The following is a 22,943-nucleotide window of genomic DNA, read 5'->3' as shown; positions in this document are numbered from 1 at the left end:
TTAAATGTCTACTTATTAAACTACACTTGTTCAACTGGTTATTTTCCCCTAAAATGTCTTTTTCATAATCCCTTATGTTCAAAGCCTACGCCCTGTATTCATATCTTTCATGGAGTTCTTAACTAGACATAAATAAATGTTCCCCTTTGAGTTTCCACAGCACTATATATTAAGCTATCTTCTAGAACTCTTTTAAATTTTGGATCATTAATATCATTGTAGTTTTTTTTTTTATTTTCCCTTCTAGATCATGGAATACATGGTGACCAAAATCTCCATCTGAGTCTCCCTTGGATCCCACATGATACCTAGCAAAGTGCCTTAAACTTTGCATGCATACAATCCATATTTGCCTAACAAGTGACTAAATAAATAACTGTATTTTCTTGGTCTATCTACAATATCATTTGTCTAAAACAACAATAGTCTATTGAGATTGACACTTTATACAAGGTTAAAATCTTTACAAAGTTGTTATAGCGATCTAGAAATCATTTCGGATTGTTAGTTGCCTTAATAGCATAATTTTAATTAAAATGTTACAATACATACCTCCAGGGGATAAACACAGGTTTGGGAAGTTACACCAGCCATGGAACCAGCTATAAATCTTTGAAGAACCCCTAAATGAGCATCATCAAAACTAAGAAGTCTCTTATACTGTATAAATAAAAATATTGAAATGCATAATATTACTGAAATATATGCCTCTCAAGTTTTATAACAGTAACTAATAGTGCAAAATTATATAATACTAAAATTTATATCAGGTGCCTAAAATTAGCACAACCTAATATAATACTAAATACCTAATATAATACTAAATTTTAGTTTCTATGTAATAGATGATTTAAAGATTTCTATTCTGCTTTTTTCTTTTATTTTTTTTCCTGTGGAATAATTCAATTGCAATGTTAAATTACTTAAGTCTATTCTTGAATCTGTTACATCATCATAAGGAGCATGCAAATAATATAAACAAAAGTTGTATTTTGATCTCTTTTTAGCATCCTGCTTTACACATGGAAGACAACATGATCAATGACAGATAGTTACAAACGTAACAGGACAGACTCTGTTACTAGGAATATGGTAAAGAGTATCACGACAGTAAAGCTTATGGGGACTCTACTGGGAATTAACCTACAGGCAACCCTTGTTAACTGTATAAAAGAATTAGGGTGTAAAGAGAATTAAATATAAAAGAAATGAAGAGATGGTTCAGTGATTAAGAGCATTTGCTGCTCTTGCAGAGGACCTTAGTTCAGATCCCAGCACCTACTTGGAGGCCTACAACCACTCTCAACTCCAGTTCCAGGGGATCTAGTACACTCTCTTCTGACTTCTGCAGGCAGTAGGCACATACACAGAATGCACATACATGCTTGCAGACAAAACATGCATACATGTGTAAAAGCCTTAGGACGCATGTTGTTTGTGCCCTGGGATTTTAAAGGTGACAGAATGGTTTATTTGGCAGGAAAAATTTCAAAGCAGTAAAGCATCCAAGCTGCAGCATGTGTTGGCCACTTTTAGCCAGATATATCATGAGAAAAGGGGCAGAGAGTAGGGTCTGAGCAGAGCAGAAAGATTTAAAAGATCTACATACTGTCTATAAAAAGGGGGCACATGGCAAAGTTACTTAAAGATCAGTGCCATTAAAAAGGAGCCATGTAGGTAAATGCCATGGTGTGTGCTGATAACCCCAGCTGCTGAGGTGCTGGGGCAGCCTCAAAACATAGCAAGACTGTATCTCAGTTTTTTAAAAAATGGGAAGGGGGGGTAAAAGTCTTTTTAAAAACTAAAATTAGAAAAAGGGGATATTGCAGTTGTATTAGAGAAGTATACATGATTATAAGAGCCTAGTATGAAGAGCTATATGCCAATAACCTGCATAACCTTTCCCCCAAAAAATAGTCACTACCTTCATTAAGGAGAAAAAGAAAGCCTGAACAGACCATTAACAAATAAGGAGACAGGATCGCCAACCAAAAATCTCCAAACAAAAGGAAATCAATGATCAGATTGCTTTAGTTTATAGAACTGATGTCACTCTCAACTTTTTTAAGAATGAAAAGAACACTCCTACTAGGAGGCCAGCATCACACTTACTCTAAGTCAAAGACACAATAAGACAAAACAGTATCTTCAATGGATATATTTGGAAAAATCCCCAAGAGAACACTAGCAAACCAAACTTAACAGCACACTTAAAAGATCAGATAGTAGGCCTGAGGATCTTTATCAAAGATAAAGGCTCAGCATCCTCACAAACATCAATGTGGGACAACACTTGGATACAAGGAAAAAGACATTATCATCTAAATAGACAGAAAAAGCCAACATTCATTCATGATTAAAGCCCTGGGGAATTTTTTTCAAATGCGTATTGAAGGAACTTATCTCCACTCGGTAAAGGTCAAACCAGAAACACCCTCCCAACACGGTGGCTGGAGTGGTCCCTCCCTTATCCACTCATGATGGAATTTAGTTGCTATTTGTTCTAGTTTCATTTCTATTGCTGTGAGAAGAAGCAACTGAGTGGAGAAAGTGTATTTGAGCTCATTTTTCAAGGGTACAGTCCCTCATAGTAGGGAAGTCAAAATAGCAGGAGCTTGTAGCAGCAGCCAGTAACATCCACAGGAAAGATCAGAAAGAGGGGGGGAAATGCATTCGTGCTTAGTATGCAGCTAGCTTTCTCTACTCTTAATACGGGGCCCCAAACCAAGGAATGTTGCCGCCCATTTTCAAGCTGAGTCTTCCCAAATTGATTAAGGTAATGAAGAGAATCCTCCATAGAAATGCCCAGAGACCACGCAACCTATACACTCTCTTGCTGAGACTTTCTTCACAATTGAGATGATTCTAACTTGTGGCAAATTGCCCTAGAAAATTAACCATCACACCATGTATCATAAATAACCATCACACACAGTAGCATTATTAACAAGTAGGACCGTTATGAAGTGATTAGGCAACAGGGCCCCCTCTCTTTTCAGTGGTGTGATGACCTAATTCTCACAGGAAGAGATCAAAGCTTACTGCTACAGGAGTATAATGAAACCAGCTAGCCCTTCTTGCCTCTTACTCTTTTACATGCATTCTTTTGACCTCCCATCTTCCACCATATGATTGTGTAGCTTGAAGACTCTCAAAGAGTTAGTAGACCTGAACTTCACAGCCTCTAGAACCCTTAGACACGTACCTTTTTTCTTTATAAATTACTGAGTGTCTCACAGCTGTTATAGAAGCATAAGATGGGTGTAGATAGACTAAAAGAAACCTTACAGTCAATGGGGAAAAGTGAAAGTGTTCTCCAAGACCCAGGTTAAGACAAAAACTCTCACTCTTATCATTTCTGCTCAAGGTCCTATTAAGAGTTCTAATCAGGCCCAGCATTGGTGTCACACATCTTTCATCTCAGCACTTGGGAGGCAGGGGCAGGGGCAGGGGCAGGGGCAGGGGCAGGGGCAGGGGCAGGGGCAGGGGCAGGGGCAGGGGCAGGGGCAGGGGCAGGGGCAGGGGCAGGGGCAGGGGCAGGGGCAGGGGCAGGGGCAGGGGCAGGGGCAGGGGCAGGGGCAGGGGCAGGGGCAGGGGCAGGGGCAGGGGCAGGGGCAGGGGCAGAGGCAGAGGCATCTGAAAAAAACACTCAAATGGTTCTAGGAAAAAAGTGCTTTGTGGACACCTCGTATGCTCTAACAATGAAGAGAACTACTCACAGACCTGTGGTAATACTACAATGTAACCTATAGAGGCACACTTATCATAAAAAAGCACAAGAAACCAGATGCAAACAAACGCAGTAATGTTTACACCGACAACTACTGCTTATACATATGTGTGTTCTCTTTTGCAAAAGTCTAAACTTTTAAAAATTAAGTTTAAAGCATGATTAAGTCAACACCTCACCTGTTCATAGGCCCCAATCTTGATTGCTGTCTCTGGTGCAATTTTAAAAATATTTACACCATTTCCTCGCCAAAGAGAAAAAAAGCCTCCTTCCTTTACCATCTGCTTGAACACATGAACCAATCCCATTTTACTCACTTTTAAACTTTGAACCTAGAAGGAACCAGCAAATTCATCAATCTATTTTGCCAGTAATATAAAATAATTTCATCGCTGGTGAAACAATTATACTATATACCTCGTAGGTTTCAACAGCAGTTTCATTTTCCTTCAGTCATATAAAATCAATGTTAGTATTTTTCTTGCCCCCAGTTACACATAAAAATCAAGTAATCTTCCCTCTATCCATTGTTTTTGATATAAAGTTGAATCACAGAAATAAACATTCCATGTTTGACCTTGCATGCTACTCGGCATAGATGGTGAAGTCACCTACACTCTAACTCCACTTTGCCTTTCTGTGCACTGTAGCTATGCTGTAAAGGCTACCTACCCAATAATCCATTAGGAGCCACCTCAGTTCTCAGATCTACTACTCCAGTGTTACCACAGGACTTATGTTCCAGGATTCCTCATTTCATTTCATTAAGGCCCCAAAGCTCAGCAGTAGTGATATTTACAATGTGCATATGCCAGAGGTGACAAAGTGCTTCCTTAACAGACAGGATGAAACCATGTAACGTGCATTAGAGTCTATGTTCATGACTGTACTACCTTAGTATTACTGTTGGTAATCTCTTATTATGCTTAATTTATAAATTAAATTTTATCATGTGTATGTATGTATGTATATGATAAAATACAGTAGTCTAAGGTTTATTATTATCTATAGTATAAGTTAACTAATGGGAAATTTTCCTAAAACATCAAAGAAAAATAAAGACAAGTTATGAAAGTTAGAAATAATGCAATTATCAGAAAGTTTTAGCAATAATACCCAAAGATTATTAAAGAGCACATTGAAATATGCCCTGAAAACAGAATTAGATGTAAATATATGAATCTTTCAATGGTGAATATATTGAGGTTTCAAGGTATTGTGGCTTGAATTGCAGCTCTCAAAATGCATTTGTTGAAGTCCTAACTTACAAGTCCACAGCCCTCGTGGTATGGTCTTATTTAAATAGGGTCTTTGTAGATAAAATAAAGTTAAACTGATATGACCTTTATTTTTATAAAAGGAAATTTGGACACTGAGACCTAAAGGAAGGCAATGAGAAGTGACAGGGGAGATGGCCATATCCAAGTCAAGGAGAGACACCCAGAGCAGACCCCCTAAGTGATGTCAGAGGAGCCAGCCCTGCTGGGTACTTGATTGGTCTGCAGGCTCTAGCACTGTAATATCTGTAAATGTCTTCCTCTGTGCTCTTCTGTGTTTCTTGTGTTTTTATGTCTTTTCGTCTTTTGTGTCTTTTGTAAAAAGAAGTGTGTGTGTGTGTGTGTGTGTGTGTGTGTGTGTGTGTGCGCTTGCGCGTTGTGTTATAGTGAAAGAGAGATAGAGTGGGAGTGTGAGAGGGAGAGGGAGAGGGAGAGGGAGAGGGAGAGGGAGAGGGAGCGGGAGAGGGAGAGGGAGAGGGAGGGAGGGAGGGAGGGAGGGGGGAAGTGGGAGAAGGGAGGGAGGGATGGAAGAAGAGAGGGAGGGAGGAAGGAAGGGAGGGAGGGAGGGAGGGAGGGAGGGAGGGAGGGAGGGAGGGAGGGAGGGACTGGCTTAATACCTGGTATGTGACTGAGGATGATCATAGACCGCTGACCTCCTGCCTCCGCTTCCTCAGTGCTGATGTTACAGAAATGTGTGACCACACCTGGCTTTAATTCACTTCACATTTACTATCCCTCTTTATTCTCAACTTTTTTTTTCTAAAGTTTCCTTCTCTCTTTCACATCCTTTTCCTAGTCTATCTGCTTTATTCCTTTCTGCTTTTCATTCTTTTTATTACCCTACATTTGGTCCATAGTTTTAAGATTTCTTTATTATTTGATAATTTCATATATATTGTGTTTTGATCAGATCTGCCTGTTTCCTCCCCTCCATCTCCTCTCCTGACCCCTCCATCACTTTTCCCACTCCGTTTCATGTACTTTTTATGTCTACTTGATGCTGCATGCGTGCGGGTGGCTGTGGGATCATTTCCTGCAGCACAGGCAGCCTCTCGGGGCTCACATCCTTGGAGAAATTCATGAAAGAGCCTCCAATGTCCATGCTGGAATTTTAGCTGGCCTGATTTTCTATTGGTCTGCTGCTGCACATGTGTCCATCTATGTACTGCCACACTTGTCCATCTGTGTACTGCCACACTTGTCCATCTATGTACTGCCACACTTGTCCACCTGTATAGAGCTGCACATGTGTCCATCTGTGTATTACTGCACATGTGTCCATCTGTGTACTGCTGCACGTGTCCATCTGTGTATTACTGCACATGTGTCCATCTGTGTACTGCCGCACATGTGTCCATCAGTGTATTACTGCACATGTCTCCATCTGTATGACACTGTACATGAATCCACTTGTGTACTGCTGTACATGTCCATATGTTTTTCTTTTACATGTAATTTTTATATTGTCTTACAGGTCCAGTTACTTGGGAAACTGAGTCCTCAATTGTGCTCCAGAATATTTTCAACTTTCCTTTTCTAACAATGGTCCACATTTCGCTTCCTGGTTGAATAGAATATGGGTCACATATGGAGTTAAACAAGAAGGAAATGGGTTAGTTGTCCCATTACCATATACTAATGTATAATGTAATGTAATATACTAATGTATATTCTCTATATTTAGATTATTAAACTAAAGCCTTTATTTCCATTAGATAAATTAACTAAGATATCATTATATATCTACAGGAGAAATAAATGGTATATATTCTTTCTTGGTATTCCCACAGCACTAGTGTGGTTTTTGTCTGGCTATATAATGGTGTTTTAATATTTATTATCTAATTATTTTCCCTGATGTATGAAATTCCTCTAATGGCAAATGTGTGTCTAACCCACTGTAGTACCTAATGCATAACATACCTGCTAAATATGTATGGAATGAATAAATGAAGCTCTCTTAATCCTTTTAACATATGGTACTTTCTTAAAATGCCATATAAATTCAATATCTAAGCAGAGTTACAGGTTTTGAAAGAACAAAGAATAATTACAGATAATTTACAAAGTTCTTAATTAGGTAACATTATAGTTTTACACAATTATCATGCTATATTATAACCATTCTTAATTTAGCACCAAAGGCTACCAATATCACCAAAACAACAAAGGACAATAAAACAATCATATGTTTTTTACAATATTACAAATTTTAATTCAGAACATTTTTCTTCTTTTATTGGGTATTATATTTACATTTCAGATTTTATCCCCTTACCCCACTTCCCCCCACCACCCAGAAACCTCCTATCCCATCCCCACTCCTCATGCTTCTATGAAGCTGTGCCCCCACCTACCCCCCTCACCCCCACTCCACCCTCCCCACCCTCACATTCCCCCCCCCCATTCTGTGTTCGTCCTTCATGGGACCAAGAATCTCCTCTGCCACCTATGCCCAAAAAAGCCATCCTCCCCTACATATACCGCTGGAGTCATGGGTCCCTCCCTATGTGCTCCCAGGCTGGTGGTTTAGACCCTGGGGGGCTCTGGTTGTTTGGTATTGTTGCTCTCCTCATGGGGTCACAAACCCTTTCTGCTCCTTCAGTCTTCTCTCTAAGTTCTCCATTGGGAAACCCTTGATCAGGTCAGTGGTTAACAGTGAGCATCATCCTCTGAATGTGTCAGTTTCTGGCAGACCTCTAAGGAGACAGCTATATCATGTTCTTGTCAGCATGCACTTCAATATCCTTAGTCATCAGGGCAATGCAAATCAAAACAACCCTGAGATACCACCTCACACCAGTCAGAATGGCTAAGATCAAAAACTCAGGTGATAGTAGATGCTGGCGAGGATGTGGAGAAAGAGGAACACTACTCCATTGTTGTTGGGATTGCAAGCTGGTACAACCACTCTGGAAATCAGTCTGGTGGTTCCTCAGAAAACTGGACATAGCATTAGCTGAGGATCCAGCTATAGCACTCCTGGGCATATACCCAGAAGATGCTCCAACATATAACAAGGACACATGCTCCACTATGTTCATAGCAGCCTTATTTATAATAGCCAGAAGCTGGAAAGAACCAAGATGTCCCTCAACAGAGGAATGGATACAAAAAAATGTAGTACATTTACACAATGGAGTATTACTCAGCTATTAGAAATAATGAATTCCAGAACATTTTTCTTGATTCTTATATTCTTATTTTTAAAAGTACTAGCAAGTATTGATTTGTAATTACAATTTTTTACTTCATTGATGTTTCAATGAGAAGGTACTAAGAAATCTGCCAGGCACTTAAAATCAGTGTTATACTTATGAAGGACTCTTCATGTTACCTCAGCTCTTCAGGAGTGGGTAAGGCGTACAGACTACCTGATTCAGGAGTGGGTAAGGCGTACAGACTACCTGATTCAGGAGTGGGTAAGGCGTACAGACTACCTGAATCATGATTTTCAAGCGGTCCAATGGCGCTGTGCACGTCCGTGTGATCGCACTTGCTATTCCAGCTGCGACTAACCGCTTCCACCATTCCCCGGACCTCTTCTCTTGTTCTGTAAATTCATCCGGAATACTTATACTCTCTCCTATATCAATTATCTGATAGAAACAAAAAATAATTAGACAGTGAAGTGTAAACAGTAAGAGCATAACTTTCTACAAAAATCAAGAAACACTTTTCACACAGACCAAAAACTTCAACATTTCTTTTTCAGATCACCGCTGATACTGAAGATAGACAATTTACTTAGTACACAGTTCTTATACTTGAATGATTTTGAATAATACATTCACATGAAGATTTTAAAACTAAAAATACTCATTAAATTTGGTATTATTTTAAAATAATTCTCAAACCATTTGTATAATCTCTTCCATGAAAACAATGTAAACCTGAGAGCAGGTAACACACCACTTGACATGAAATCTGCCACACAGTGGGTGAGGAATAAATACTGAATAAATTCCCACACTTTTTCCCAAATTCTTAGATATAACTTAAGTCAGGAGTCAAGAACAGCATCTTATATGCTCCAACTTACTACTCACAGTGATCTTTTTTTTAATTCAATTCGATATTTTCACAGTGATCTTCTGTTGACTAATTTTCTCTTTAAAATATGTATTACAATGAGTTTATATGTAGTGATTTCACCTTTAGCAATCATATTTTGTTTTCTGAAGACTATTTTTGAAGTGTTAAAGCATTATGTTTCAGTGAAGTGTGTCAAACTAGACTTGAAGACTAGGGTTCTATTTATTACTGTCAATGTGGTAGGCAGGATACTGCTCTTAGCTTCCCTCGTTCCATTAAGCACATTGCACAAAATCTCAAAGAACTAATAAAAAAATAATATTTTAGAAATAAAACTTGTAAATTTAAAAATAACTTTAAAAGAAAGTGAGATTTACTGTATAGAGAGAAGTAAATGTTTTATAGTTAAAGTATCTTAGAAGCCTCAAAGCCCCAGCTTGAATCCAGGCATCATGACTTCAGAGACCACCAATCATATAAGCAATGAAATATATAAGCAATGAAAATGATATGCTTGAAGATATCACTCATTTTAAAAACCACAAGATCATATGTAGGCACAGAAAGACATGTTTAAAAAAAAATAAAAGGGCAAACAAAAGTCAGTGAGATGACACTGCAGAATAAGGCAATGGCTGCCAAACCTGGCAACCTGAGTTCACTTTCCAGAACTTACACAGTGCAAAGAGAAAACTGGCTCTGGCCAGTGTCCTGCCACCTCCACCTGCACAATACTTACACTAGGTTTAATCTCTTTTTTAAAGGATTTATGTAATATTGGTTAGAAATCAGAAAGATTCTAGAGTAATCATATCAAGAGTTTGAAATGGTTACTGTTTTGCTAGGTTGGTTATTAAGAACAAAGGAGTAATATCAAGTTTTGAGTTTATATTGCTTAATTCCATGTGCAAAATCAAGTTGATCAGTCTAAATATGACCTGATATCACAGATCAGCTAATTAGAAAGGAAATGAAAGTCAGAGGTGACTGAAAGAGAGAAAAACAAAGGAGTCAAAATAATAAACCAAGGTCCACAGATGTAAGTGCTTTTATAGGCTAGGCAAGAAGTCTCATGCAGCATCCAGAGAAAGCCCCCAGGAAATGAACACATTTGTCTCTTCATTTTAGCCAGTTTTATATCATTGTTCTTATGTGGGAATGTCCACTGAGGCTATATGTTCTTCTAATGTTCCCAGAGAAACCAGAAAACTCTGATTTACCTGTGAAGTTCCTGTAGTTTTAAGCAACATATAAGGCAAACAGAAGAGCTGCCCTCTGATGGATGCCTGGGAACTGGCAGCAGTATGAACTAGACTCACTCACAGCTGTGCCCAGGTTGAGTGATGTTGAGATAAGGCTTATCTTGGGCTTTTAAGTTGATACTGGAACAAGTTATAAAAAGAGGCTGTAGAAAGAATGGAATTTATTTTGCATGTAACAATGTGAAATTTTTAACAAGGAGCAGAGCACAATGGGATGGATATTGGGGCCTCCCCCCACAATTTTATAAACTTTAATACCAATAACAGGGTGGTGATTATGTGGAGTTGGGGATCCACTAAGACATAACTAGATTTAAAAGGTAAGGGCCTCAAGAATAAATCTTTCTGATTTCTAACCAATATTACATAAATCCTTTAAAAAAGAGATTAAACCTAGTGTAAGTATTGTGCAGGTGGAGGTGGCAGGACACTGGCCAGAGCCAGTTTTCTCTTTGCACTGTGTAAGTTCTGGAAAGTGAACTCAGGTTGCCAGGTTTGGCAGCCATTGCCTTATTCTGCAGTGTCATCTCACTGACTTTTGTTTGCCCTTTTATTTTTTTTTTAAACATGTCTTTCTGTGCCTACATATGATCTTGTGGTTTTTAAAATGAGTGATATCTTCCCAGTACTTGCAAGCTATTTTTATGATACCAAGGTTCTATGATACTCAGGGCACTAAAACAAAAGCTGGTTGATGTTACATCTCAAACAGAAAGAACACCTAGGTTTTCCAGGCTGTGTATGTGACACGGCAAAGGCTGTCATTGGAAAAGAGATATTCAAAGTAATTTCTTACTATTGGGAAATGGCCTGTGAGGCCTGGCTCAGGGCCCTGCCACAAAAATTAAGAGCAGTTTCAGTCATGAAGGAACATGGCAGACTGAAAATAAATGCTCCACTCAGCACTGGAGATTTAATGCATGCTATAGCAGGCAGTACTGCTCTAGACTTGGCCACAGATAAATATTTTATGCTCCAAAACTCAATGTTATAAAGTAACTACTGGAGCTATGGTCCTTTGCCCTTGGGGACAGTAGGGATGATCTTAGGAAGGAATGGATTGACTTTCCAAGGTTTTACTGTGCATCCGGGGATTATAAATGAAGATTTCAAGGGAAAAATTACAGGCCCTTGAGCAGCTGGTGCAACAGCAGGTGGAGACTGAGCATATAGAAAAGTCTATCAGCCCATGGAATTCCTCTGTATTTGTCATAAAAAGAAATCAGAAAAGTGGAAAGTGTCAACAGACTTAAGAGTGGCAAATAGAGTAATTCAATCAATGGGTTGCAGCCTGGGATTCCTTTACCTTCTTTATTACCTAAGGCATGGCCTATGACAGAAATTGACTTAAAAGACTGCGCTTTTACTATCACCTTGCATGAGCAGGATAGGGCAGGTTTTGCTTTCATAGTGCCTATGTATAATGCTCAACCTGTAAAAAGATCTGGTGTTGTCACCCTAATATCTAACAAAATTGACTTCAAATCAAAATTAATCAATAAGCTGTAAAACAGCTGGATGGCTGCATCTGAGCCCATGAGTTGCCAGCTGAGTCTTTCTGACTTCTTTATCAAAAATCAGGTATCCATAGGCGTGTGGATTTATGTCTGAGTCTTTGCTTCAACTCCACTGGTCCACTTGTCTGTTTTTATGCCAGTATCATGTGGCCTTCAGTACTATAGCTCTGTGGTACATCTTGAAATCAAGGATGGTTACCAACAGTAGCTCTTTTATTGTTCAGGATTGTTTGGCTAACCTGAGTTGTTTGCTTGGTTTTTGTATGTATGTATGTATGTATGTATGTATGTATGTATGTTTTTATGTATGTTTGTTTTCCATATGATGTTAAGTTTTGTCCTTTCAAGTTCTATAAAGAATTGTGTTGGGATTTTGAAGGTGAGTGCATTGAACACAATTCCTTTTGGTAGGATGGCCATTTTTACTACGCTGCTCCTACTGATCCATAAGCATGGGAGGTTTTTCCATCTTCTGTTACCTCTTCAATTTCTTTCTTCAAAGACTTGAAGATTTTATCATATAGGTCTTTAACTTGCTTGGTTATTTTATATTTATATTATTTTTTATATTATTTGTCGAATTTTGGAGGGTGTTGTTACCTGATTTCTTTCTGAACCCATTAATTGTTTGTATGTAGAAGGGCTACTTTTATTTTTAAGTTAATCTTGTATCCAGACACTAAAAGTGTCTATCAGCTATAGGAATTCCCTGGTGGAATTTTTGGGTCAGTTCACAAAATAGCTTGTTTTCTCCTATGGTGATCAAAGTTTTATTGGGTATAGTTGTCTCAGTTGGCATCCATGGTCTCTTAGAGTCTGTAGTATATTTGTCCAGGCCCTTCAGGCTTTTAGAGTCTCCATTAAGAAGTCAGGTTTAATTCTAATAAGTCTGTCCTTATATGTTACTTGGTATTTTTCCCCTGCAGCTTTTACTATTCTTTCTTTGTTCTGGATGTTTAGTATTTTGATTGTTGTGTGACTTTCTTTTCTATTTGGTGTTATGTAAGCTTCTTGTACCTTTATAGGCATGTTCTTCTTTAAGTTAGGAAATTTTCTTCTATGATTTTGTTAAAATATTTTCTGTGCCTTTGAGGTGGGAATCTTCTCCCTATATCCCTATTATTCATAGGTTTGTGTCAGATGCCATACAAGAAGAGCTGCAATGGACAAGTGAGATACTTTGAGATGGCCCACCATCCTGCTCAGCTTTGATGGGTGGGCTCTGGTATAGCATGGCCCCAGAGACTTTGTCCAGGATTGCTTCTTGCTACTGATGTATTTTCTCATGTTTGTCATTGCCACACTCCTCATTCATTTAGCTTGGTGTAAGTGGACACCAAGAGACCCTCCTTGCCTATCATTTGGTGTAATTACTTCCTGGGTGACGGGCCATTCTGTTGGGCAAGCTTTTTGCAGATCAACGTGAAGATGAAAATTCATAAGATAATGTTGTCTAGATAAGTTAATTATTTTATGTTATTTCTGAGTTGATTTAAGTATTTTTTTAAAAGGTTAGTTTGACTTAAATAATTTTGGGAAGTTTGGGTAGCTGATAAAAAACTTAAAGTTAGAAAATTAGGACAGTTAATAGAAGCTTTAGGTTAGAATTAGGAATAAAGTGTGCCTTTTCCTGGTGGGATGGCAAAGGCTGCTTAAGTGAGAGAAAGAAGTACAGGGAGCATTCATGCAGTACAAACACAGAATTGTAGTGGTAAGAAGAATCGGCTTAGGATAAGCTAATTGTCAAAGTAAGCGTACGTTCTGGGTTGGGCCTGACTTCTTCGATATTATGTATATTAGGATGAGTATATTGGCTTGTTTTGTGTGCCAACTTGACACAAGCCGGAGTTATCACGGAGAAAGAAGCTTCAGTTGAGGAAATGCCTCCATGAGATCCAGCTGTAAGGATCAAGGGAGAAGGGCCCATTGTGGGTGGTGCCATCCCTGGGCTGGTAGTCTTAGGCTCTATAAGAAAGCAAGCTGAGCAAGGCAGAGGAAGCAAGCCAGTGGTAACATCCCTCCATGGCCTCTGCATCAGCTCCTGCTTCCTAAACTGCTTAAGTTCCAGTCCTGACTTCCTCTGGTGATGAACAGCAATGTGGAAGTGTAAGCTGAATAAACCCTTTCCTCCCCAACTTGCTTCTTGGTCATAATGTTTGTGCAGGAATAGAAACACTGACTAAGACAGATGAGGTAACAGGTTTTTGATGTATACCAAGAAATAATAAGGTTATAATAAAGAGCAAATGATTTAATTATTAATATAAGAACAGAAAACAGATGACTAGCCAGGTTAGCCAATTAGAACTTCAAAAATAAGATGTAAGAATGGTGAGTTGCTCCTTAGTAAGTATAAGTTGTTGTCAACCAATCGTAGGGAAAAATTTGCTACTATAGACTTGGCTTGTTTAAACTTTGTTAATAGATGATTAAACATTACTGCACCCTTGAGTATTTTTGTTACTCCTTCTAAGAAGGACCGAAGCACCCACACTTGGTCTTCCTTCTTCATGAGCTTCATGTGGTCTGTGAGTTGAGTCTTCACTATTCCAAGCTTTTGGGCTAATATCCACTTATCAGTGAGTGATTACCATGTGTGTTCTTTTGTGATTGGGTTACCTCACTCAGGATGATATTTTCTAGTTCCATCCATTTACCTAAAGAATTTCTTGAATTCATTATTTTTAATAGCTGAGTAATACTCCATTGTGTAAATGTACCACATTTTTTGTATCCATTCCTCTGTTGAGGGACATATGGGCTCTTTCCAGATTCTGACTATTATAAATAAGGCTGCTATGAACATAGTGGGCCTATAGTTGAGCAGGTTGTCTCCAACTGAGTTGGGAGGTTGGGTCCTGAGAACAAGGTGAGGGAGGGCATTGAGTGAGTGGAGGATGCAGCCTACCTGAACTTCTGAAAGTTCATGGAATGGAACACCCATCCAGTAAAGACAAGATCAGATAATAGCACCTAGAACTGCAATCATCCCAAACTCAAATTCCTAAGCACCAGCATAAAAACACAATAAGTAATAGGCAGGACAATATGTCTCCACTGGGGCCTAGAAACTCTACTATGGTAGGCACTGAGAAATGCAATATAGATGAATTATAAGACAATGACTCCAAATAACCTTTTTGAATATGTTAGAGGTCCCTTAAAAGATATGAATATATCTATTAATGATACCTATGAAAACACAAACTGTGGAATAAAATGAAGAAAATAGTTCAAGACTTACAAGAAAAAATTAAATAAAGAAAACACAAACTGAGGGACAATTGGAAAATAAAAATTTAGGAATTCAAGCAGAAACCTCAGAGGCAAGCCTTACCAATAGAATACAAAAGACAGAAGAGAGATTCTCAGGTATTGAAGACATGATAGAAGAAATGGATGCACTAGTCAAAGAAAATGTTATATCTAAAACCCGGGCACAGACATCCAAGATCTCTGAGACACTATGAAAAGACCAAAACTAAGAATTATGGGAATGGAGGAAGGAAAAAGAAACGCGTGTCAAAGGCATAGACAATATTTCCAACAAAATGATACATGAAAATGTCCCTAACCTAAGGAAAGAGGCACCTATCAAGGTACAAGAAGCATACAAAATACCAAACAGATTGGCCCAAAAGAGAAACTCCTGACGGCACCTGTACAGAACAATGAAATATTAAAAGCTGCATCGAGGAGCACCACTGCCACCGCTGGCAGTGCAGTAGATTTGAGTAACGATATTCGGGTACAGCCACAACTCCTTACAACATTAGGTCGGGAGCTAAAAATTAAAAGAGCAGATAGCTTGTACGTTTGTTGCTTTTTCACTCTAAATTCTGAAATCTTAATATGTAATTTTATATTTCTGATGCCTAAAGATCCTCTCAGTCATAGGACACATATGTAAAAAAAAGAAAGGAAAACACTTTTTTTCCCTTTTCTAGGACCATCCAACTATGCATAACAACATGATTCTTTATAACATAGAGTGGTTCATTTTAGTAGGTACCTGTTGTAAGATGTAGGTGTTAACAAAACAAATTAAGGTGTCTATGTTTTCATATAAAATACTACCTCTCCTTCCAGAAATTAGTAGAATATTGTTAAAAGGAAATAATACATTCTTAGCCACTGGGGCTAGAACTATGTAATGATATTCACAATAACAAAAAATAAATTAAAAAATAAAAGCAGTTAAATGCAGAATAACCTTACAGTAGAATGCTTCCAGAAACGAACAATGTCAGTAACGTTTTTTGCAGGGTGGAAGAAAAAGAAGTCTCTCCATTCATCCCAGTCTATTGTCATCGACCCATCAGAATCCATGCTGAAATGAAATTTTAAATGGTGTTTATTACACTTATAACACCATCATTATTCACATTACTCAAACACTTAAGGAGTATTTGTTATTGAAGCCATTTCTTTTGACTTCATGGGCATAATTGTAGTTTCCAGTCCCCCTTTTAAAGAATGAACTTTCAGATCAATATCACACTTCAAGAGAAGTTGAGATGACAACAACATATAGACAACTCTTATATATCCCCACACCTATGCTCTCATGTTGGTTACATCTTACATGATTGTGGTTTATTTGTAACAACTCCTGACTAATGGTTGACGTATTATTCATAGCTACATTTTATACTTTACTCAGCCGTCCTTCATTTTAAACTAATGTTCTTTTTCTCTTCAGCATCACACTGAGATATGACATTCTGTTCTGTTATCGTGTCTCCCTAAAGCCCTCCTAACTACAATAGTTTTCAGACTTTTCTTATTTTGAACAATATTGACATTTCCAAAGAGTACTGATGACCAGGGGCTGGGGAGACAGCCCAGCATGTAAAATGTTTGCCTTGCAACCACAGGGATCTGAGTTCAGTTCCCAGAACCCACGCAGAAACAAGGAGATGAAAACTTGCAGGCCCTCTGCTCACTAGCCAGCCAACTTAGCATACACTGGACATTCTAGCCTCTGGGAGACACCAACAAAAGAAAGCGATCAAACAAACCAGTAGATGGAACCTGTGGAACAACACTTGAGCTTGTCCTCTGGTCTCCACATACACAAGTATACATAAGCACGAGGACACACACACACACACACACACACACACACACACACTGGAGTACTCATCAGATGTTTGGTAGACTGCCCCTCCACTGAAATCTATTACATGTTGCTTCTTTAATTGTTTATTTGATGTAATCCTCACAGTTTTATATTATTTCTTGAAGAGAAAATATTTTAAACTGGTGTGCATCTCTCTAGCACTGAGCAGTAAGTCAGCATTGAATGACTAAGTCAGTAAATCTGACCTTCTATCTTGTGGGTCTTCTAGCATTCTTGTTGCCTTTGACTCTCTTTTCCTTGTTTACAGCTTTCAAATGAATTTTAATGTAACTTTTTATACATAAACTCCATTTTTTAATAACTAAAGTTCCATTTCACCATGCAGAACTGAGTGTTAACTCTGCCTTCAAACATCCCCAGAGAAGATGGCTGAGCGGGTCAAAGGGCTTGCTGCACAAGTCTAATGACCTGAGTTCAATTCCTGAAACCCACAGCGGAAGGAGAGAATGGACTCCTAAACATTGTCTTTCACCTTTCACACATGACACATGCACCTGCACACACACACACACCAATAAAAATTAAAATCTCACCTTAAAAATGTCTCTTCATGTCAAGGTAAAAGGTAAAGTGAGTGGGGGAATTTCTAAGAGTATTTTTCTAAACGAAAACTTTGTGAAACAAAATGCATTCTCCTGACAGGCAGCCTAGTACAGTTCAGAACACCAGGGAAACATGTGAACATCCATGAACTGACAAAATGCAGGACATGAGTGTCCGGAGGCACTGTGAACAGAAGCATGACGTGTGTGGAGAAGATTGACAAATGAGCCAAGCTCCCTTCCATGCTGAAGTCTAGCTGGGAATAGTTTCCAAACAGTAGCATGTGGAAGTGGGAGCCTAAGCAGAGAGCAAAACAGATGTGCAACTCTGGAGAGCAGGGACTCATGGTTAAATTCTGTATTTAAGTGGCACCAGTCAAATACTAAGTTACAAAGGATTCATCAGCCCCCACCATAAAATGACTATGGATGTGCTGGCTCACACTTGCATTTCCAGCATTCTGGAGGCTGAGACAGAGCAGTGAATTCAAGGTATCATGAGCTACAAAGTGAGTGAGTTCTAGGACAGGCTGGCTACCAGACTTTGTCTCAAACAAGCAAACAAAAGACAAAGCAAAAGAGAGTACTAAAGGTCTGTGTACTTAATGGAAAGTCTGTAGCTGAGCTGTTAGGAAGGAAGAGGGAATAAGGAAAATACCAATTTACACACCAACTCTTGTAGAACATATAAAAAGCACTCGCAACACTACTATTGTTACTGAGGTTATAAGTAAGTGGTAGAGAACTTGCCCAGTGTGTGTGAGGTCATAGGTTCAATGCCCAGTACCACCACCAGACCCAAAATTCTATTCTCACTTCTAACAGAAATCTGAAAATTGATGAACTAATTGTGTAATTTAGCAATTTAGTAATAACAATTGTAAACACAAATAAAGGACACATATTTTAAACAAATTTAACTTATAATAATAATAAACTAAGCAAAAGAAATACAACATAATACAACTTCATAAATACAACAGAGACAACTCTTGCAGGTTTTCTTTTGACCTCTACAAACACAGGTACTGGACATGTGCCACCCACCCACATACATACATATGTATACACACAAACAAAAATAGTAAAAATTTTAAAATAAAGTCTGAAATTTTTTCAGACAAAATGTTCTTCCCAAAAGGCACACAAACTGCGGTTAAAAAAAATAATAAGTATCAATTTGAAGGGAAGTAAAGAGATAATAAGACTATGATGAACTGCTCCCACCACCCCAGTGCCAGGTCACATGGCAGGTTGCAGCAGTTAGTGTGGTGGAGGCTTACCACTTCACAGCTGTATGACAGACATCACATGTGCCTCCTACCTAGCACCAGCAGGACCACCAAGAGAAAGGTCAGCATGAAGGTGGAGCCCAAGGGCTGCTCAGCAAAGCTATAGGGCAAACCTGCCCCTGACAAGGTGTTTCAGTGTTTCAGCTAGATTATCAGGTAGCAAACACCCAAGAGCTGACTGTCTCTGCCTCCACAGTTGGGTTACAGGCATGAGCCATTCTGCCGGCTGTATGTGAGTTCTGAGGACAGATTTGGTCTTTATGCCCATAGAGCTGGCGCTTTTCCCACTGAGCCATTTCCCCAGTCCCACAGACAGTGTTTGATTCAGTTCTTTGTGTGTTGTTTCATTTCTTTTAAGCTCTTTAAAGATTTTGACTATTAACCCTCTGTCAAATACAGCTGGTAAAGATTTTTTCCAACTTTCCACTGGCTTATCTATTCTCTCTGCTTTTTAACTCCATGTGGTCTCATCTGTAAATAGCTGCACTTATTCACGGAGCAACTGGAGTCCTATTTAGAAAGTTTTTATCTACACCTATATCTTGGAGTGTTTTCTCCACTTTTTGCTCCAGCCATCTCACGAGGTCTTTGATCCACTTGAAGTTTATTATTGTCCCAGGTAAAAGATAAGGATCTCCTTCCAGTCTGAGCCAGTGCCTTGAGCAGACCTTGGACACTAGCTCTGCACCTAGTCCCACAACATCCAGAAGAAGCTCAAATCCACGGTGCTCTAACACACCCAGGATCACAGGATCTCAGAAGCTTGGTCACACCACGATTTCAGGATCCCAGAGGCAGCTTAACTCCCAGGATCTCAGGATCACAGGATCCCAGAATAACAGGATTACAGGGACAGCTAAACTCTGAGGAGTTTTGACACAACCAGGATCACAGGAGGGATAGGCTTCAGTCAGAGACAGCAAGGGAAGGTAGCACTAGAGATAACCAGATGGTGAGAGGCAAGCACAAGAACATAAGCAACAGAAGTTAAGGTTACTTGGCATCATCAGAACCCAGTTCTCCCACCATAGCAAGTCCTGGACACACCCCATCACACCGGAAAAGCGAGATTCAGATTTAAAATCACTTCTAATGATGATGATAGAGGACTTTAAGGACATAAGTAACTTCCTTTAAAAAATACAGGAGAACACAGGTAAACAGGTAGAAGCCCTTAAAGAGGAAACACAAAAATCCCTTAAAGAATTACAGGAAAACACAACCAAACAGGAGAAGAAATTGAACAAGACCATCCAGGATCTAAAAGTGGAAATAGAAACAAAAATTAAATCACAAAAGGGAGACAACCCTGAATATTGAAAACCTAGGAAAGAGATCAGGAGTCATAGATGCAAGCATCACCAATAGAATACAAGAGATAGAAGAGAGAATCCCAGGTGTAGAGATACCATAGAAAGAAAACATTGACACAACAGTCCAAGAAAATGCAAAAAGCAAAAAGCTCCTAAATCAAAACATCCAGGAAATTCAGGACGCAATGAAAAGACAAAACCTAAGGATAATAGGCATAGAAGAGAGAGAAGATTCCCAACTTAAAGGGCCAGTAAATAGCTTCAACAAAATTATAAGAAAACTTCCCTAACCTAAAGAAAGAGATGCCCATGAATGTACATGAAGCCTACAGAACTCCAAACAGACTGGACCAGAAAAGAAATTCCTCCTGTCACATAATAATCAAAACACCAAATACACAAAACCAAGAAAAAATAGTAAAAGCAGTAAAGGGAAAAGGTCAAGTAACATACAAAGGCAGATCTATCAAAATTAAACAAAACTTCTCACCAGAAACTATAAAAGCCAGAAGATTATGGACAGATGTCATACATATCCTAAGAGAACACAAATGCCAGCCCAGGCTACTATACCCAGCAAAACTCTCAATTACCATAAATGGAGAAACCAAGATATTCCATGACAAAATGAAATTTACACAATATCTTTCCACAAATCCAGCCATACAAAGGATAACAGATGGAAAACCCCAACACAAAGAGGGAAACTACACCCTAGAAAAAGCAAGAAAGTAATCTTCTATCAACAAACCCAAAAGAAGATAGCCACACAAGCATAATTCCACCTCTAACAACAAAAATAACAGGAAGCAGCAATCACTTTTCCTTAATACCTCTTAACATCAGTGGACTCAATTCCCCCAATAAAAAGACATAGACTAACGGACTGAATACATAAACAGGACCCAGAATTTTGCTGCATGCAGGAAATGCACCTCAGTGACAAAGACAGACACTACCTCAAAGTACAAGGCTGGAAAAAAAAAAATCTTCCAAGCAATAGATCCCAAGAAACAAGCTGGAGTAGCCATTCTAATATGGAATAAAATTGACTTTCAACCAAAAGTTATCAAAAAAGATAAGGGAGGACACTTCATATACATCAAAGGAAAAGTTTACCAAGATAAACTCTCAATTCTGAACATCTATGCTCCAAGTGCAAGGACACCCACATTCATAAAAGAAACTTTACTAAAGCTCAAAACACATATTGCACACAAACCTCACACAATAATAGTGGGAGACTTCAACACCCCACTCTCAGAAATGAACAGTTCATGGAAACAGAAACTAAACAGAAACACAGTGAAACTAACAGAAATTATGAGCCAAATGGATTTAACAGATATTTATAGAACACGTCATCCTAAAACAAAAGAATATACCTCCTTCTCAGCACCTTCTCCAAAATTGACCATATAATTGGTCACAAAACAGGCCTCAACAGATACAAAAAGACTGAAATAATCCCTTGCATGCTATCAGATCACCACAGACTAAGGCTGGGCTTCAATAACAACAAAAACAACAGAAAGTCCACATACATACAAAAGCTGAACAACACTCTACTCAATGATAACTTAGTCAAGGAAAAAATAATAAAAGAAATTAAAGACTTTTTATAATTTAATGAAAATGAAGGCACACATTATACCAAAATGTATGGGACACAATGAAAGCAGTGCTAAGAGGAAAATGCATAGCTCTAAGTTCCTTCAAAAAGAAACTAGAGAAAGCATACACTAGCCGCTTGACAACACACCTGAAAGCTCTAGAACAAAAAGAAGTAAATACACCCAAGAGGAGTAGAAGCAGGAAATAATCAAACTCAGGGCTGAAATCAACCAAGTAGAAACAAAAAGAGCTATACAAAGAATCAACAAAACCAGGAGCTGTTCCTTTGAGAAAATCAACAAGATAGATAAACCCGTAGCTAAACAAACCAGAGGGCACAGAGACAATATCCAAATTAATAAAATCAGAAATGAAAAGGGAGACATAACAAGGGATATTGAGAAAAATTTTTAAAAATCAGATTCTACTACAAAAGCCTATACTCAACCAAATTGGAAAATTTGGATGAAATGGACAATTTTCTAGACAGATTCTGGTGCCAAAGTTAAATCAAGATCATATAAACCATTTAAACAGTCTCATAACCACTAAAGAAATAGAAGCAGTCATTAAAAGTCTCCCAACTCTCCAAAAAAAAACCTCTCTCCAAAAAAAAACCAGGACCAGATGGGTTTAGTGCAGAATTCTATCAGACCTTCAAAGACCTAATACCAATACTCTTCAAACTATTCCACAAAATAGAAACAGAAGGAACACTACCCAATTTGTTCTATGAAGCCACAATTACGCTTATACTTATACCACACAAAGACCCAACAAAGAAAGTGAACTTTAGACCAATTTCCCTTATGAACATCAATGCAAAAATACTCAATAAAATCTCACAAACCAAATCCAAGAACACATCAAAACAATCATTCACCATGATCAAGTAGGCTTCATCCCAGGGATGCAGGGATGGTTCAATTTACAGAAATCCATCAATGTAATCCACTATATAAGAAAAAAAAAACACATGATCATTTCATTAGATGTTGAAAAAGCATTTGACAAAATTCAACATCCCTTCACGTTAAAAGTCTTGGAAAGATCAGGAATTCAAGCTTCATACCTAAACATAGTAAAAGCAATATACAGCAAACCAGTAGCCAACATCAAACTAAATGGAGAGAAACTTGAAGTAATCCCATTAAAAACAGGGACTAGACAAGGCTGCCTACTCTCTCCCTATCTATTCAATATAGTACTTGAAGTGCT

The 22,943-nt window shown here is 38.4% G+C and overlaps 1 protein-coding gene across 1 annotated transcript in view; it reads right to left on the bottom strand.

The window, feature by feature from the left end:
- LOC117707204 (mitochondrial adenyl nucleotide antiporter SLC25A24-like) overlaps nt 1–22,943 on the bottom strand; it is a 46,624-nt gene that overhangs the window by 6,226 nt on the left and 17,455 nt on the right. Inside the window, exons 4-7 of the mRNA XM_034500622.2 lie at nt 16,040–16,151; nt 8,448–8,606; nt 3,910–4,062; nt 553–660 (exon numbers count right to left, since the gene is read on the bottom strand). Of these exons, the coding sequence (XP_034356513.1) occupies nt 553–660; nt 3,910–4,062; nt 8,448–8,606; nt 16,040–16,151 (532 nt within the window). The remainder of the gene's footprint in view (nt 1–552; nt 661–3,909; nt 4,063–8,447; nt 8,607–16,039; nt 16,152–22,943) is intronic.

Source organism: Arvicanthis niloticus, chromosome 4 (genome assembly GCF_011762505.2).
Source record: "Arvicanthis niloticus isolate mArvNil1 chromosome 4, mArvNil1.pat.X, whole genome shotgun sequence".
Lineage (NCBI taxonomy): Eukaryota > Metazoa > Chordata > Mammalia > Rodentia > Muridae > Arvicanthis > Arvicanthis niloticus.
This window is presented reverse-complemented; position numbering and strand designations above follow the sequence as displayed.